Source organism: Artibeus jamaicensis, unplaced genomic scaffold, assembly GCF_021234435.1.
Source record: "Artibeus jamaicensis isolate MK-2021 breed Jamaican fruit bat unplaced genomic scaffold, CSHL_Jam_final contig_233, whole genome shotgun sequence".
Taxonomy (NCBI): Eukaryota; Metazoa; Chordata; class Mammalia; order Chiroptera; family Phyllostomidae; genus Artibeus; species Artibeus jamaicensis.
Window position 1 is genome coordinate 25,034,561 of NW_026521486.1, and position 18,794 is coordinate 25,053,354.

The 18,794-nt window shown below is 41.5% G+C and overlaps 1 protein-coding gene across 1 annotated transcript in view; it reads left to right on the plus strand.

Annotated features, from left to right (window-relative positions):
* The first annotated feature begins 6,715 nt into the window (after positions 1-6,715).
* The window catches only part of BORCS5 (BLOC-1 related complex subunit 5), a 72,873-nt gene continuing 60,794 nt past the window's right edge, over positions 6,716-18,794 (plus strand). Inside the window, exons 1-2 of the mRNA XM_037136585.2 lie at positions 6,716-7,127; positions 8,789-8,932. Coding sequence (XP_036992480.1) covers positions 7,070-7,127; positions 8,789-8,932 — 202 coding nt within the window. The 5' untranslated portion in view covers positions 6,716-7,069. The remainder of the gene's footprint in view (positions 7,128-8,788; positions 8,933-18,794) is intronic.

Sequence of the window (18,794 nt, forward strand, 5' to 3'; positions counted from 1 at the left end):
AGTTGGGGCTTTTGAGAAGCAACAGATCTATGTTCCTCTCGCACAAAGATGTTTCTCTCTTTCTCTTTCTCCTTGCCTTCCTCTCTCTCTAAAAAAGAAAATCTAAAAAAAAAATTCATTCCTGGTTTTATCACTTATTAACTGTGTGATCAAGTACACTCATAAATCATCATTCCCCATTTCTCCTCCACCCTCTTCCTCTTCAGCCTCAGGTAACCGCTCACCTGTTTCTGTCTGTATGTGCCTCTTGTGGGTATTTACATGAGCGTAAATGGAATCTACGATATGTAGTCTTTTGTGATGGGCTTTTTTCACATTGCATGTTTTCAAGGTTTATCCATATTGTAGCATGTATTAATATTTCATTTCTTTGGGGGGAGGCAAATAACACTTTATTATATGGATATAACACATTTTATTTATCCATTTATCAAACGGTGACATAGGAGTCCTCAGCCTCTGTCCCCCCACAAAGATCGACAATTACAAAGCTATTCATGAACAAAAACAGTTCTGGGAGAGCTCTGGAGTACACTTAAGAAACTTGAGCAACACAGCAGAACAAAAAACCCTGAGAATAACAGCATGAGAAGAGAAGGAAGACAACTTCGTTTTGTCTGTATCATCCCACTTCCCAAGCCAGCATTGCTTAATGCCAAGAGGGAACTTCCCAGCCAGAGAGAGTTCCCCTCGTTGAGACAGAAGAGTTGGGTGAGGCACCAGCCTTTCGGGGCACCTCACTCCGACTGGCAAAGCTGAGACATAGACATGGCTAGGAATACAGAAGAAAATCAAGGGCTACAATAGCAGCCACATGACAGGAATGATTGAGGTACCTGGTGACCTGCTCTGCAGGCAAACCCAGCAAACTGCATTACTGAAAAAACCAATGGCTAGAAAAGGGCCAAAAGGCCCCGCAGATTTCCCAACTTTTACCCCACAGGTATTTTCTATTTGCTGCTGACTGATGCCCGATTCCTTCCCTGCTTTCTCCCCTGCTCCAATACCCAGAACCACACTGGCAACCAGTACAGGCTTCTGTGGCTGCATGAGTGCAAGATGCCAGCCTAGACCCCCGCAGTTGACCTCCACTGCTGTGCACACACTTTCGGCCAGCCCCGCCGGCAGTGCATTTGTGTATCTGCCAGCAATCTCCACTGTAGTGTCTACACCTCAGGGGACTGTGCAGCCACAAGAAACTCTACCAATAACCACTCCTCCCCCTCTCCACACACACATACACACAGCTGCTTGTGGGCCTGGATCTGGCTTTGTCCTCTATCACTGGCCTGTACCTCTGCACTCACCTGAGCTAGCCCCTCCAACTGTGCACCTGCATATCTCTGGAGAGACCCCTGTCTCCTTTGTCCTTGGCAAGACCCAGCAGCCATGGCAGTGCACATTAACAACTAGAGACCTTACAACTGCCAGTGAGCATGTAGTTGGCACTAGAACTTGCTGTGTTCCCTGGTCCCTTCCACTACCGTGTGTCTGCAACCTGCCCCTCGTTCTTCATAGGCACCTACTGCTGGCCCCTGCAACTGAAGCTGCAGGTGCCACGTAAGACTCCAATAGGCATTCCAGCCACTGAAAATATCCCATAGTGCTTGCCAAGGCTCACAGAGTAGTTGATTCTGTGGACTCCCGTGGCCTGAGTCAAAAAGACATCATGCCCTCTTGTGCCCTGAGTCCCCACATGTCCCTGCACTTGCTGCCCTGTACCACCGGGGGCAGGACATGCTCCAGTGTGCCTCCGCTTGCAGGTGAAAATTTTCCCCTACTGAAGTCAGTCCACAAAGTCTGGAGATGAAGCAGTCTTCTCCCAAATGTGCAGACACGTACTCAAGGCTACAGGGATCACGAAGAATCGGGGAAATATGTTTACACTAATGGAATTCAGTGCACTTCCAGTAACCAGCCCCAAAGAAATGGAGTTCTAGGAATTGCCTGAAAAAGAATTCAAAACAAATGTTTCAGAGATGCTCAGAGAGCTACAAGAGCGCACATTACTGAACAAAGAAAAATGGGGGTTTGGATGCCTGTCACCACAAAAGCCTAACATGTGAGGCGGATGCTGATGCAAAAGGAAAAGGTTTTGTTCAGATGATGTGCCATCTTGGAGAATGAGGGACGCCCTCTCTCAAAGCTCATCTCCTCTGCAAACCCAGATAAAATCCAGCCATCCTCAGCAAGACCAGAACAAAAGGAATGACCCAGAATCACTGCCCCATTTTAAAGTACCATTCTGTGGAGCCCTAGGCAGCTACTAAGCAATCGTCCAGGTGGCTTACCTTGTTCTCAGCTGCTGTCCAGCTTCGGGCTCCCTCCTGGAGGCTGTGTGTGGACCCCGTACAGCCATGGCTACGCAACTGCTAGGGCTGAAAAGGCACGTGCTCCTAAGTGGAGCGCGCCCAAACACACCGGCAAATGCTTAACCAGGTCAGGGAGAGAGAAAGAAAGAGGGAGAAATAGATTCCCTCCTGACTCCCTCCTGGATGCTATGGGCCATGTGACTGCTAAGTGGGGACAAACAAGAGAGAGCAGGTACCAAGCATGAGCAATGAGTCAGAGAGCAGAGCTGGACCTAAGCAGCAAGCAAGGAGCAAGAAAGAGAGTTTCTTTGTTCCCCTGGGGCTGTATCCATTTTGGGTGTGGACTGGGCCAGGTGCTTTCTCAGAAAGAGAATCAACTTCCCAAACTTTCACACACTTTTGGTGGGTCCACCTTCCAACTAATAATCTCTCCTCTCCCCAGAAAAAAGGGTCCAGAACCTCCTCTTGCCGCCACTCTGGTTTCTATGGCCATATGCCTGCCTTTCCCTGCTCCCACCCTCAATCTGATACAGAAGGCTGAGGGCAAGGGCTTTCCCCTATCCTGTTATCTTTCTAGCTTTTGGCCTGCTAGTGGCCCTATCTATTCATCTTTCCAGCTTCCTGTGGGCACTTGGGCCCTGTCCATTCACATTTTCAGCTTTCATCACATTGAGTGTAAGAACTTTCCTCTCCCCTGACTAGGGTGGCTCAGCTGGTTGAGCATCCTCCTGTAAAGTGAAGGGTTGCCAGTTCAGTTCCCAGTCAGAGAACATGCCTTGGTTGTGGGCCAGGTCCCCAGTTGGGGAATACATTCAAGAGGCAACTGATTGATGTTACTCTCACACATTGATGTATCTCTCCCACTCTTTCCCACTCCCTTCACCTCTCTCTAAAATAAATAAATAAAATCTTTTCAAAAGAACCTCTGCTGCCATTCTGCCACCATTCTGCCAGTGGGGAGAGACTCCCTTACTCTGCTGGGTCCTGAGGCTGCCTGGCTTCCCTGACCTCCAGGCCTCTCCCAGGAAGCTCCACTAATCTGAGAGAATGCTCCACTGTGGCCGGGACCAACCACAGCTCCCACTGTGGAAGGTGGCATCCTGCCACTCTTGGTGTCCTCCAGGGTTCCTGCTGCCTGGGGGCCAGGCATTGCACCACCAAGATGCTATGATCAGCCGAGCTTCCAGGGTCCCTGCCCCACCCTCAGAGGGTGCTCCCTCTTTCGTGCAGCTTGTCACAGGTGCCTTAGCTTGGCTTGTTGAGAAGGGGCGGCAGAAGGTCCAGGCTTGCCCCTGGTAACAAACACAGAGAAGTAATTTAACGACATCAATAAACCAATACAAGAAGAAGATGAAAAGTTCAACAGAGATAAAAAGCATTAAAAAGTCAAAATTAATTTTGAAGCTGAATACATTGAACTAAAGAATTCAACAGAGGGCTTCAACAGCAGACTTAACTAAGCAGAAAAAGAATATCAGTGAGCTAAAATTAGTGCAGAAGACAGATCAATGGAAATTATGCAATCAGAGGAACAAAGAGAAAAAAGAATGAGAAGAAATTTTAAAAAGCCTATGGATGACTTCCGCCAAGATGGAGGTATAGGTGGATGTGCCGTGCCTTCTCACACAACCAAGTTTAGAGACAACTAAATATTAGCAACACAAAACACAGCAAGAGCACGGAAAATTGAACTTTTCGGAAGTCAGTTAACAACAAATTCTTCAGCCTGACCAGTAAGGGGTGAAACCAGCGGCTGGTGAAGCGGGGTTGCACAGGAAAACTCGGTCAGACGGACTCAGGCGCCGAATCCAGACGCGCAGAATCCAGGCACAGGGTGGGACCTAGTGAGCGACCAAGCAAGCGACCAGGCGAGTGACCACGGGGGAGACAGTGGGGGAGCGATGCTGCGTGTTGACTGTGGTCTCGCATTTGTGCTCGGGCGGACAGGCGAGGGAGTGGGCGGTTGGACTGGGGCCGGGCGGGTCCCTGTGGCAAGCGGCAGGGAGGGTGTCGCCATTTCCCTGCTCTGACCCCACCTCCACATACAGCGTCATAACCCAGCGACTCTGAGTGGCCCAGCCCAGGTGAACCGTCTAAGGCACTGCTCCTCACCCAGCTGTGACAAACAGCAGAGGGGGTCGCCATTTCCCCACTCTGACCACACCCCCACATACAGCGTCACAACCCAGCGACCTGGAAGTCCAAGGTGCCGCTCCTCACACTTAAAGGGTCAGGAGACAGACCAAAAATGTCGCAAGAAGATCTCAAAGCCCCACAGCCCATAGATCTAAGCGAAGAAGAAATAGCAAAACTCTCAGACGCACAGTTTAAAACACTGGTCATCAGGATCTTCACGGAACTGGTTGATTATAGCCACAAATTAGAGAAACATATGAAGGCGAAACTAATTGAAATGAATGGAATTGCACAGGACACCAATAGCAATGAAAAGGAAACTGGGACTCAAACCAATGGAGTGGACCAGAAGAAAGCAAATAATGGCCAAACAGAAAACAGTCAAGAAGCAAGAATTCAAAGAAATGAGGAGAGTCTTAGGAACCTCCAGGACATCTTTAAACGCTCCAACATCCGAATTATAGGGGTACCAGAAGGGGGAAAGGCACAGCCACCAGTGGAAAACTTATTTGAACCAATAATAAAGGAGAATTTCCCCAATCTGGCAAAGGAAATAGACTTCCAGGAAATCCAGGAAGCTCAGAGAGTACCAAAGAAGGTGGACCCAAGAAGGAACACACCAAGGCACATCATAATTACATTAGCCAAAATTAAAATGAAGGAGAGAATCCTAGAAGCAGCAAGAGCTAAGGGGACAGTCACCTACAAAGGAGTCCCCATCAGACTGTCAGCGGATTTCTCAAAAGAGACCTTACAGGCAAGAAGGGGCTGGAAAGAGGTATTCCAAGTCATGAAATCCAAAGACCTACAACCAAGATTGCTCTATCCAGCAAAAATTTCATTTAGAATGGAAGGACAGATAAGGTGCTTCTCAGATAAGATCAAATTCAAGGAGTTCATCATCACCAAGCCCTTATTATATGAAATGTTAAAGGGACTTATCCAAGAAAAAAGAAGTTAAAGAAACATGAACAGTGAAAGGACAACAAACTCACAGTTATCAAGAACCACACCTAAAACGAAAGCAAACTAAAAGGACAGCTAGATCAGGAAGAGAACCATAGAAATGAAGATCACAAGGAGGGTTAGCAAGGAGGGGAGTAGGAGGAGGAGAAGGGGGGAGAAGGTACAGAAAACAAGTAGCATAGACAGTAGATAGAAAATAGATGGGGGGGCAAGAATAGCATGGGAAATATAGAATCTAAAGGACTTGAGACACATGGTCATAAACTAAAGGGGGGGAGTAATGGTGGGGATGGGGGGGTAGGGTGGAGGGGAATGAAAGGGGGAATAGAACAACTGTAACAGCATAATCAATTAAAAAATTAAAAAAAAAAGCCTATGGAACATATGGGACACCATTAAGAGAAACAAGGTAGGCGCCATTGGAGTCCCAGAAAAAAAAGAGAAGGAGTTGGGGTAGAAATCTCACTTAAAGAAATAATGGCTGAGAACTTCCCTAACTTCTGGGGAGAGGTTTGAATATCTGAGTTTATAAAGCTAACACATCACCTCAAAATTTCAATGCAAAACATTCTTCAGCAAAACAAATTACAATAAAACTGTTTAAAATCAAAGACAAAGAGAGAATTTTAAAAGGAGCTAGAAAAGTAATTTTTCTTATACAAAGTAACCTTCATAAGGCTATCTATCAGTTGTGTTTCAGCCAAAAACCTTGCAAATCATTAGAGAACGGGATGATACGTTTATCAATTCCTCAGTTGATGGACAGTAATATCCCTTTTAGAGTGAAATGTTCATCTAAAGGGAAGCATGAAAAATGTCAGTGGCAGCTTCCTGATCATTGTCAAGGTTTCCAGAAAGTGACTGTAGTGGCATCCACTTTCCTTTGAAGATGCACAAACACCATTTGTGTCTCATTTCCAGTTCCTTCTTTCATCATTTAGTATTTTTTGTATGGTTGTCTACTGCCTTTGCATCCAGACAATTGTGGATTCCGATCCTAACTCTACCTAAAACCTCTCTTTATCTGTAAAACAAAGTTTAAAAAAATCTGTCTTGTAAAGTTCTAAAGATAGGGAAGCAGTGCCTAATGTGTATGATGCTCAAAGGTGACGAATCAGTACAACAGGAAGGAGCTCACTCTGGGGCGTGTCTGGTTTTCAAGCAGTTGGGCCCTTTAAGTGGGCGTCGCCCTAGTTTCCTGCGCAAATCTCCCAGCCGGGCTACGACAAGGGGCGGAGGCCCTCTAACCCGGAACTGACGGCGCGCGCAGCCAGCACAGCCAATCCACGTCCGGGAATTGGGCAGCCGGTGGAGCTTGAGCGTGTGCTGGAAGGGTACTGGTAGCCCTTGGAGAGCGGAGGGCGCGGCCGAAACCTGGTGGTGTTGGCTTCTCTCTCCTTGGGATTCCTTTAAGGAACGCAGGCGAACGGCGTGCAGCCGTACCTCTCCGCCTTGCGCATCCGTTCCCCAAATAGAGGCTCTCCATTCCCCATTGCCTGCCCCCCTACGTGGGCTGAGCGCACTTGCCGCACACTGCGGCCTCGCTGCTGCGCCCTGACTAGTAGCGATCTGGTCCTGGTCCCTGTCCCTTCGCCCCGCCGCCTGAACGGTGACCGCCGTCCCACCGTTCTTCGGCTGCCATCGCTGCCGGCACCATGGGCAGTGAGCAGAGCTCCGAGGCCGAGAGCCGACCCAACGATCTGAACTCCTCAGGTCGGTGTCCCAACTTCCACCCTCCTCCAGGCAGTCATGTCAGCTTGCATAGCATGCTGCCTCTCAGCCTAGTGGGTCTGGGACCTGCGGACTTGGACGCACAGAAAACCTTCACCATGCTTTTTTTCCCCCTTAAAAAAAAAGTCCTAACCTCGAATCCCTTGATGGATGTAAGTGCCTGTGCTCGCAAGCTAAGCCAGCATAGGTGCCCATACCCATTATTTATTTTCAAAACAGCTGTTTCTCTCAGCCACATCCTGTTTAAAAGATGACCTGATTGATTATTGGCTTCGATACTCAAACTGACAGTGACACTTCGTTCTCACAGTTGATGGATCGTAGACAGGACCTCTAAGAACAGGTTCCTTCTTAAAAATGGGCCTTAGAGGTTCCTTTTCAGAAGGGACGTGTAGCAGGTGTACAACCTTTTACCTCTTGGGTGCTTTAGGTAAAGTGCCAAGAGACGTTTTTTAAAGAGCAATAAAAGCAGAGATTCTGGAAGAGTGAATGCCATGCCATGAGAGACTCTAGCCTCTAGGAGGCAGAGCAGTTCTGTGGCATCCCTGCACCAACCTTTGAGAATCTGACTGATGAGCTTGCTAATACTACCTTATAGAACGTAAAGTACTTTAAAGGTGTGGTCTGGCCCCAAGCAGGAAGATATGTGGGGAGTGGAGGATGTCTTAGATTAAGAAGTCCTTGGTGGTTTGAATCACTGCCTACCAAGAAGATTACATTTTCCTGACATCTGAAATTGATCACCTCTCTAGCAATCCTCCAAGTTTTTAAGTTTTGTTTCAGCCTAGTAGAGACCTACTGATTATTCTTTTACCTTCTGAACTAATGCCTGTAACTTTAAGGGTGAGGTGGCTGGTAGCTGAGAAATACACCTATTATCTAGGGTTGAATGTCAGGTTTTGGTTTTTATTTTCCTCCATAAGTAGGACCTGTTAAACATACTTGGTTTGCTGCGATGGGTGGCTAGACAGCTTTGCAACTGCTGTGTCCCAGGGATGGGTCATGTATACCAACAATCTGTAGACCTCCAGTTCCTTTCCTAACCTGTGTCTAGTGCTGTTGATCTTGGACATATCACAGCCAAATTTTGTACCCTTATTTCTTCATTGGTAAAATAGAGGCAGTCATAAAGAAGATCAAAGAATTTATTTAAAATTTTTAAAAGATTTTATTTATTTTGAGAGAGGGGAAAGGAGGGAGAAAGAGAGAAATATCAATGTGTGGTTGCCTCTTACATGGCCCCCACTGGGGACCTGGCCCACAACCCAGGCATATGCCCTGACTGGGAATTGAACCAGTGATCCTTTGGTTTGCAGCGCAAGCTCAGTCCACTGAGACACACCAGCCAGGGCAGATCAAATAATTAAAAATTAAAAAACACAATCTGCTGTTCTTTTGTGTGTTGGATAGTAAAATATTTTAAATTGCAAAATAATTTCATACATATTCCTGTAATGTTTGAGTTTTTTTAACTACTGTAGAAAATAGAGGTCCTCCCTGATTCATGTCCCTTACTTACGACCCCACTGCAGGATAAATCCAGTTAGGATTTTGGTTGTTCTATAAAAGTATTCTGTTTATTGACTATAGTGGAACAGCTTTGGTGAGACAGAGGTGACTAAATAAAATAATTTTATTTTCAGTGACTCCTTCTCCAGCTAAGCATAGAGCCAAGATGGATGACATCGTGGTTGTAGCTCAGGGCTCCCAGGCCTCACGGAACGTCAGCAATGATCCTGATGTCATCAAATTGCAAGAGATTCCAACCTTCCAACCACTTTTGAAAGGTAAGGGCTTGCATTTGACTCTCTGGTTTTGCTGGAAAGGTTTGCATAGCCCCACTACTCTCCCTGGATACCTGTGTGCTTTACTCACCTCCTTCAGGCCTTTGCTTAAATGACATCTTCTCTGTAAAGCCTTCCATGACTGCCCTGTTTAGAACTGCAGCCCTTTTCCCTGCCAGTTTTTCTCTGTTGTACTTATTCATCATTGACCTGCTGCATAGTTTATTTCGTTACTTTAATAAGTAAGTAATTAAAAAGTAATTGATGTTATTGATTAATGGCATGATCAATAAAATATATTTTAAAAAAGTTACAGTATTCCACACTATACTTAAAAAACCAAAAATACAAAAATAAATGGTACTTTATAGATGATCCATATATCAACCCATTCTTCCTAGCACTTCATCTGCTTTACAGATGAGGCAATACAAGCTTTTAGTCTGTTCCCCACAGTCCTTAGAGTTAGACTTTGGTAAACTCTTCTGGCTCTCACATAAAACAGCACATTACATCCTGTTACCCATCGTCTTATTAGTTTTCATGATTCTGAGGGCCAATGTGATTCTCCAAAGAAGCCAACATTAATGAAATTTCCATCTTCACATATCCTCGTACAATAGTATTAAAAGATATAGCCTTTATCTTTAGAAACTTAGAGGCGGACACTGGTATTCTCTACTCCATCCCTTTTGGAATTGAGTGAAGTACTGCTCACAGTCAGAATTTTCCTGGCTCTGTTTCCTGTTAGTGCATCCTTTCTCCTCCCAAAGTCTTCTACTCCCAGGTGTAGCCTTATGTGACCAATTTTTGTCCCTACTTTAGGGAAATACTAAAACAACAACAAACAAACAACCCCCCTAGAACATTGAGGTATATTTAATAATTTTCTGAGATTGTGTTTCTTTTTTTAAGCATTTGAAATAATTCATTTTTTTATGATAATAAGTTGACCAGTAGGGAAACATCTGGGAAAAGGCTTAGTGTTAGGGGGAGTTACCCTCACATTTAAAATGATCACTGGGAACTTGGAAAGTGAATAATTAATGTGGTGAAGTTAATGTGGTGCAACTGGACTTGGTTGCATTGATACCCAGTTTTTAATTGGTACTTAACCACTAACTAGCTATGTTGCCCTGGGTTTTTTTTTCCCACCTCTTTGAATTTTGGTTGTGGAGAATATGGAGAATAGGTACAAGAGAGAGGAAAGCTAGTGAGTATTAGGTTGCAATTAAGAGATGATCTAGGATTTGGAAAGAGAGAGAAATCATTTGATAGAGTGGCATGAAAATAGCAACATGTGACAATGGCCAGACCACAGAAAACAAACAAAGCAAGTGAGCGTTTAAGATGATGCTTGTGTTTCACTGTGAAGTAGAAACATCTTGGACAGTGATTAGAAAAGATAGGCAAAGGGGACAATTGGGTGGAAATAATAAGTATAATTGTGATAATCATAATTGTGATAGGGAGGCTAATTCCCTCCCCCCATACCTCTGCACAGTAGCTATTATTCTTTCCATTTTATAGGTCAAAACATTGGGGCTCAGAGCTTAAATTCAGTGCCTAAAATCACATAGCTGTAAGTGATAGCTCATCTTCTGATGGCATCGGGACATCAAGTGTTTAACAATTTTGTACATAGAATAAGTAAGACTCAGTTTCCAATTCTGGCAAAGCCCAGTGTTCAAGTCGCTAGGCTGTAATAGGAAATAGAGTGATGGGTGTGAGGCTGGGCCTCCTGCGTCGCCTGGTAATTTGAAGCCCTGCTGGATGCCTGCTGGGGCCACTCATCACTGCTGCCTTTATACGCTAATCTCTTTTTTCCCTCTTTGCTGCTCTCAGGATAAGGCTGTTTCTTGAAGTAGTAAAAGGGCCACACAGTGAGGGCTCTACCCCCCAGGTTTGATTTCAGAAAGCTTTTATTCAAGTTAATGACAGTTTATTCTTCCAAAACAATATATTCCAGTATTACACAGAGTTCACTATTGTTCCATAATGTCATATGATGTAATGCTACGTTGGTGGGTGATCTGCAGAGGCCGTGGGCAGGCAAGTGTGGGGCCATTTGTATGACTGAGGTAATGTTTGCATTTTTAATAAGCGAGCAGATTCTTTCTTTGGCTTTAACCCTTTTTGGGTGAGTGTACCAGAGTATAATTTATGCCCCATGCTAATGCCAAATATCTGCTCGTCTTTTTTTTGAAGTCAAAAGAATTTCTGTTTTTAATAGCAGTGTCCAAATTACCTAGTTTATTTTAAAATGCAAAGCATTTAGTAGAAAATTAAAATAAAAAAATTAGAAAGGAACAATAAATGATCGCAATAGAACACAAAGTCAAAATGTAGATGTGATGCAAATCAGATTCCCAGGAATTAAACAATCTATATTAAGTAAGTAATCTATATTAACAATCTATATTAAATAATCTATTATTAAGTAAGAAATCTATAGATTTCTTACTTAAAATTTAACCACTCATTTTTTAATGAATCCCATTATTCTGTGTTGTTCTGTAGAAATGAAATGTTCACAGATAAATGCAGTGTTGTGTTATATATGTGTGTATATATATAAATTACATAAATAATGATTCCATTTCCTCTTGGTGATGAATATATGCGTGCATACAGACACGCATGCACAGATACACATATGACAGACATTCTTTGCAGCTGACCAGTCATTTCTGTTGTTGACCCCGGATACAACATAAGATTGTCTTGCTGCCTAAAGAAGAGACTGTCCTTCAACAGGGAAGGTCAGATGTGTCCAGTAGTTGCTTCAATGATACGAAGTAGCTTTCTTGGGGGTTTTGCATTTGGCTGTGAAGAACATAATATATTTTGGGTTTCTCCACATCTTTCTCACCCAGTTAGCTATTAGCCAGACAATTAATATGAAGGTAGAGAATCTTCGCACTTGTCAGACACCTGTCTTTTCCAGCTGTCAGACCTCACCTCTGCATTGGAAAATGGGGTGTCAAAAGGGGACAAGAGAATGGATCTTAATCAGAGCAGAGCCGTTTATGAAGGTGGCTCTAAGCCCAGGTTGATCCTGAAAGTATATTTTCCCCTCAATGCCATATTTGAAAAGTTGATAACTTATTCCTGATTACCTTGTTGTAGACTGATTTGTATGTGTAACAGCTCTTCAGTCAACCTTGTTTAAAACAAGGATGCTAACCAGCAAAGTGAGCCTTACTCAGAAGAGTGGGAAGCCCCAAGCGAATGGTCCTTTAAATCAATTGAGGAGGTGAAGCCATTTGCGAGCGCAGCCTCACCCTTTTCCTCACTCCAGTAAATCTCTGTGCCTGCATCCATTTTTGTTTCTTTGGGGCACATCTCAGAGAAGGTACTGCCTTTCTCTGAAACTTAACGCTTCTTTATTTAACTTTTTCCTTCACTTCCTGGGACTTTGCCTCTGTACATTCCTTGTCTCTAGCATCTAGGTTAGTGCTTTAAGTATTGTGAAATACAGACATCTAATTCAGCAATTTTCAACCAGCGTGCCACAGCACACTGGGGTGCCTTAAGAATTTTAAAAGTATGCAGTACCTGACTTTAGTCATGGTCGCGGACCTCTTTTCCCTTAGATTGTTAAAAAAAAACTAAAACAGCCAGCATAACAATAGCTGTCTGGTATGAATGATTCAAAATTATACCTATTTTTTGTCAGATCAGCAAAAAATCTATTTTTTGATGTGTTACAGAAATTTAGTAATTAGTTTTTATGTGCCGTGAGATCAAAAGGGTTGAAAATCACTGGCTTGGATGATTCTAAGTCTATAGCATCAGTTTCAATTTCTTGTCCATTGATTCAACTATGAGGTAGTCAGTAGCCAAGTGTTACTTTCATTTCAGCGTGTACTGTTGTCCACCTATGTATTGTTTGTTTATTTAACAGACATTTACAGAACCTTATTTTTATTAGGGGAACATGACACATTCAGGTGCAAGTTGAAAAGAATGTGTTTTGGGGTATAGTGTTATAAGTCAAGGTGTGGTTGATGGTATTGTTTTAGATCTTCTATATTTTTAATTCTATCACTTATGGAAAGAGGTATTAAAATTTCAAGCTGCGTTTGTGAATTTGTCTATTCCTTTTATTTTGTCTGTGTGTTGGAAGTTTGTAATTAGGCACATACCCATTAATGATTATTATATTGACCCTTTTATCATTATGAAATTCCTTTTATCTGTGGTATTATCCCCTATCTTGAAGTCTGTTTTGTCTTATATTAATATAATCATTCCAACTTTCTTACACTTAACTGTTTGCATAGTATGTATCTTTTTCAATTATTTTATTTATTTTTAACCTATTCGTGTCTTTATATTTAAAATGTACCTCTTGTAGACATTGTGTAATTGGGTTTTGCTTTGGTAACTAGGTCAACAGTCTGCCTTTTAATTGGGGTATAAATTGTTGTGGCTGGATGTAGGTCTACCATCTCGCTCTTCATTTTCGATATGGTATTGGCTGCTTTTGTTTTCTCTCATACTTCTTTCCTGACTTTTTTTGATCAATTGAGTATTTTTTAGTAATTTGTTTTAATTCTATTAGGTTTCTTGGTTGTACACCTTTGCATTATTTTTTAAGTGATTGCTCTAGGAATTACAATAGCAGGTCCTTGGTATATAATAGTGCATATAGCGTTAATATTGTACCACTTCACATACGATACAAGAACCTTTCAGTAGTCTGTTCACCCCACTTCTCTGTGCTGTAGTTGTCATCAGTAATGCATCTCCGTGTGTTAGAAATCCCATAACATAAATGTATCTCTTTTAAACAATCATGAAGCTTTTAAAGAAATTGAGAAAAAAAACTGCAAAAAGCCCATATTGAGTATTATGTTTACCCTCATGGTTACCATTTCTGGAATTCTTAATCCCTTCCTATAGATTCAAATTTTTGTTTTATATCATTTATTTTTAATCTGAAGAATTTCTTATATCATTTCTTGCATGTGCATGTCAGCTGGAAACATCTTTTTGTTTTTATTTCTCTGAAAATGTCAGTTTTTGCCCATTTTTCATGCTACATTTTTGGGGTTTTTTGTATTACCAACTGTTTGAGGAGATATTGTGAGCCTTTGAAATCTCATTTTCAACACAGCTCTTCTGCTGGTTATAATATCTGTTGGTGTTTATTGCTTGCATTAATTATACAGTGATGGTTGCTTGGATTTTACTGTAAGGAGGGCCTTGTCTGCTCCCCACTTATTTGCTTATTTAAGCCAATGTGGAACAGTGCATTCCTAGTTTATTCAGTGAGTTATGATCTCTTACAGTCATTATGTATTTTTATTCTCAAAATGCTCTAAATTTAGCTAGTCAGAGCACCATCAGTCTAGCTTCCTATGTTCTTTTGACATTCTCATTATTCTTTGAACATGCTTTTATTTTCTGGTACAATATATTAATAATATTCCATACTTGCCTTGTCCTTTCCTGGCCTCCACCCTAGAATCAGGCACTTCTCTAGGAGCCCCAGTTCTTTCGGTAGATAGTGGTAGTAAAACCACATCCAGGCCCTCTCGTTGCATTTAGGAAGGAAACACACACGCACGCACGCACGCACGCACGCACACACGCACGCACGCACCTGTATTTATTTCTATATTTACTTATATATACTGGAGTGTATATGTAAGTGCTGAGTTCCCACTAAGTGCTCCATATGTTCTTTGATTTATAGGTTTATAGTTTTTATTCAATAGTGTGGCCATTATTTCTTCCAATATTTTTCTGTCTTCACCTCTCCTTTTTTGTGGGACTTTAATTTCTATGTTAGGCTACTTGATATTTTCTCACAGGTGATTTACCTTTTAATTTAAAAACAAAACAAAACTTTTTTTTTCTGTCCTTACTTTGGATAATTTTTACTACTATGTTTCCAGGTACAGTGATCTTTATTTCTGTTGTATCTATACTGTTCTTGATCCAATCCAATGTGTTCTTAATTTCAGATAACAGTATTTTTTATCCTAAATGTCCCTTCCTGACCCCACTTTTAAAAAAGTTTTCATTTCTCTGCTTATTGTGCTTATATTTCCTCTGCTTTTGGAACATGTAGAGTATATTTATAATAATGTTTAATTTTCTTATGTGCTAGTCCATCATTTCTGGGTCTGTTTTTTCCTGAATGAACTTTCTCCTTGTTACAACTCATGTTTTCCTGCTTCTTTGCATGCCTGAATTTTTTTTCCTAATCCTCACCCAAGGATATATTTATTGATTTGAGAGCGAGAAGAAAAGGGTGGGGAGAGAGAGACAGAGATGTGAAAGAGAAACATTGATCAGTCGCCTCCTGAACCTGCAGCCTAGGCATGTGCCCTGACTGGGGCTCAAACCTGCATCATTTTGGTGTATGGGACGATGCCCAGCCAACTGAACAACCTGGCCGGGGCTGGAAATTTTTTATTGTATGCTAAATATGGCATATTTCATGTTTTAGGGTGCTGGATTTTGTTTATTCCTTTAAAGAGTATTAGACTTTGTTCTGGTATAATAAGGTCATCACTTCCAACCAATTTGGCCCTTTCTCGGCTTGCTTTTAAGCTTTTTGTAGGGCTCATGGGGCAGCCTTTTGTCCAGTTTAACTAAGCTTCACTGCTAAGGCACTACCCTTCTGAGTGCCCCACTGCTGCCCCATGTATTCTGAGGTCTTCCCCCACTAGCTGGTGGGAACATGCACTGCTCTTAGCTCTGTGTGAATTTCAGGAATTGTTTGGCTTACTGCTTTCCTGGAGTTCTTCTCTAACCTTATGGAATCTCACTTCATAAATGTGCAGCTTAGTGTATAGCCAGGGATTCGAGGGTGTCCTGTGCAGATCTCTTTGGAGCTCCCTCCTCTCTCATATTCTGTTGTGTAAATTCTCAGTCTCTCCAAACTCCGCACTCTCTCAAGCCTTCCAACCAAGGCTGCTGGGTTCTTGATGGGTATCCCTCTCTGGTCTGGAGAGATGGTGGAGCTCACTTATTTTCCCTCTCTCAGGAATCAAAGTCCTGCATTGCCTGTTATACAATATATGAAAAGAGTGTTTTGTGTATTTTGTCTGGTTTTCTAGCTCTTCATGACCAGAAGGCATTATAGCAGTTAATCTTTCATGAACAGAATCAGAAATCCTCTAAAAATGCTTTTCAATCCATATTTTTCTGTTTATTACCACTTTTCCCATTTTACTTGAGAGCCTCATGCCAACAACCTTGATCACTGAATTGATCATTCATTTCTGCAGTATTTTGGTAAAAATCTGTCAAGAGCCTGGTAGTGTGCCAGACAATGGAGATACCAAGAATGTAAGACATATTCGTAGCTTATGGTTTTGTGAGTGATTCCTACAGGCTAATAACTCATAATAAGATAGTCTGAGTAATACTCACCATGTGCCCAAAAGACTACACATGCATGGGAGAGAGAATCGTTCATTTGACCTGGCAGTTCGGGGCAGGTTTCACAGCGGAAGTGACATTTGAGCTGAGCTTTGAGAGAATAGGAGGTAGGCACCTGGAGAAGACAGGGTCAGGGAGGGTAGTCATGGTTTAAAGAGTCCTCCACACAAATAAAAACACTTGATTAAAAGGTGCCAGAAGAATTCTTGACCAAAATTATACCTGTGATATACTGTTTTGATTTTCATTTCTTAGTCTAGGTACCAGTAAGTATGCAGGTTAAACTCTGATTTTAATTTCAAGCCATATTAAACATTAACTTACTGGAACAATTAATTGTCAGGTCATTTATAACCAATTACTCATGCTTTTTTGTTTCTTTAAACTTTTAGTTTGTGTTATATTATGATTTTAAACAAAATATACATGGTTTACTTTAGCTAGTACCCAAGGATATAGTTTTGTTTTTTTTAATTAAAACTGATTTTAGAGAGAAAGGGGGAGGAGGGTAGAGGGAGACAGAGACAGATGGAGATTTGTTGCTCCACCTGTTCATGCACTTGTTGGTTGCTTCCTGTATGTGCCCCAGCTGGAAATCGAACCCACAACCTTGGTGAATTTGGATGACTCTCTAACCAACTGAACTACCCAGTTGGGGCAAGGATGTATCTTTCTAAGCAGTGTCATTTCCTGTCTGAGCTAGCCAATTACTCCTGTAATATGACAATAAAGATAGACGTATATATTTCCTTTTATGGCTCTAGTTTGTTAGTAGTTTCTGCTAAATGACAGCCTAGAAATATTCTAAGGCTGTTTTCTACTTTTCCAAAAACCACACATAAAAATTCTGTTTTTGAACACCAGTACTGGCATTTGAGACTAAAATGTTTAGGAAAGAAGAGCTTTAAAGGTATTCCTAGCATTAAGAAAAAATATTGTACCCTACCCCCAAATTTTGACTGGCTATTGGACAGATTAGGTTGGTGCCAAGTGTGCAGTATTTGGAACTGGGCATGAGTGGAAGTCATGTGCTCTTTTTAGAACCATGGTGTTTCATGTATTCGTTCACTCATATTCACTTCAGCTGTTTGTCGGATACCGTGAGACTTAGAGATACCAAAACAAAAAGCATTATTCTGTCTCACAAGGAACTCACAGTCCAGTGAGGGAAGCTGTGTTTTTGTTAACAAATTGTAACTCAACATGTAACTGCTATAAAGTGTAACCCTTTGGAGGACTTAAAGGATGGGACAACTTATTCAAAGAAAGGCAGGAAAGAATGACTAGAAAGAACCAGAACAACTTAGAAAAATTTATATTCGTGGTCTTGGTAGTATCTTTTCAAAACTTTATTATGCGTAAGAAACTACCTAGAGGAACTTTTTTAAAAAATGCTGATTATAGAGCCTGAAACTCAGAGAGAGAATCTGTGCAGTAGGTTGAGGTTTAAGGCATGTGCATGTTAACTAGCCATTCTAGGTGATTCTGGAATGGGCCCATGGATCACGCTTTGGAAGAAATTGAGCTAGAACTTGGTTTCCTACTTGAGATCACAGAGCTGTTAGATCGTTTAACTAAGTGACTGAGATATTTTAAAATCTGGTTATCAAAAGAGTATTTCCAGTATGCTATTAGGTTTTTACTATTTTTGGATGAACTTCATTATCAAAATGGATTCACATTGAATGACTGTACATTAAATTTTGGACTCATTGACCATTCGTTATTTGAGGAAGAATCTTTTAAACAGGTTTTCATAATGTTTAAATATTTTTCTATCAAAATTCAATTTCTCAGAAATCCAATGAAATGCAGGGTGATATTGTAAAGAATGAGTTTGAATAGATAATAAGGAAATTAAAAATAGATAATTTTCCTTATTGAGCTGATTAAAATCATTAACAAAAGTTTCCAAACAAGTTTTTCAATAAGTTTCTCAACATGAATGTGTCAGTAAGCAAATATATTTAAACATCAATGCAGTTTTGAGTTGCAAGATCGTTGGAGCAGGCAGATCACAGTTGGGGATAGCTGTGTTCTCCATTCAGTTTTTTTTAATTGAAGGCTGTTCTTTAACATATAGTATTTTATAGCATATAAAATACTAGTATCTTGTATTTCAATAAATCTTATGTCATTATCAAGGTTAATATATACCAGCTAGAAGATAAGGAAACAAATGATAAATCCCACGGAGAGAGTTAACAGTAATATAGGCCAAAGAGACATTGAAACATTCTTTAATGCTAATAAGTATCATAATTCATGCATATTTTGCCTTTTTTCATAAGATGGCCTCCTTTTAATGCCGTTTTATCACAGCACTGTGTTTAACACTTTTGCCACTAGATGTCACTAGACAAAAACAATTGGTAAACTGGTTGCAACTGCTACGACCTGTGGCAATATTTGCAAAGGCCTTGGCTAATTAAAGTTTACTCTGTGGTATCTGGATTTTTCATAA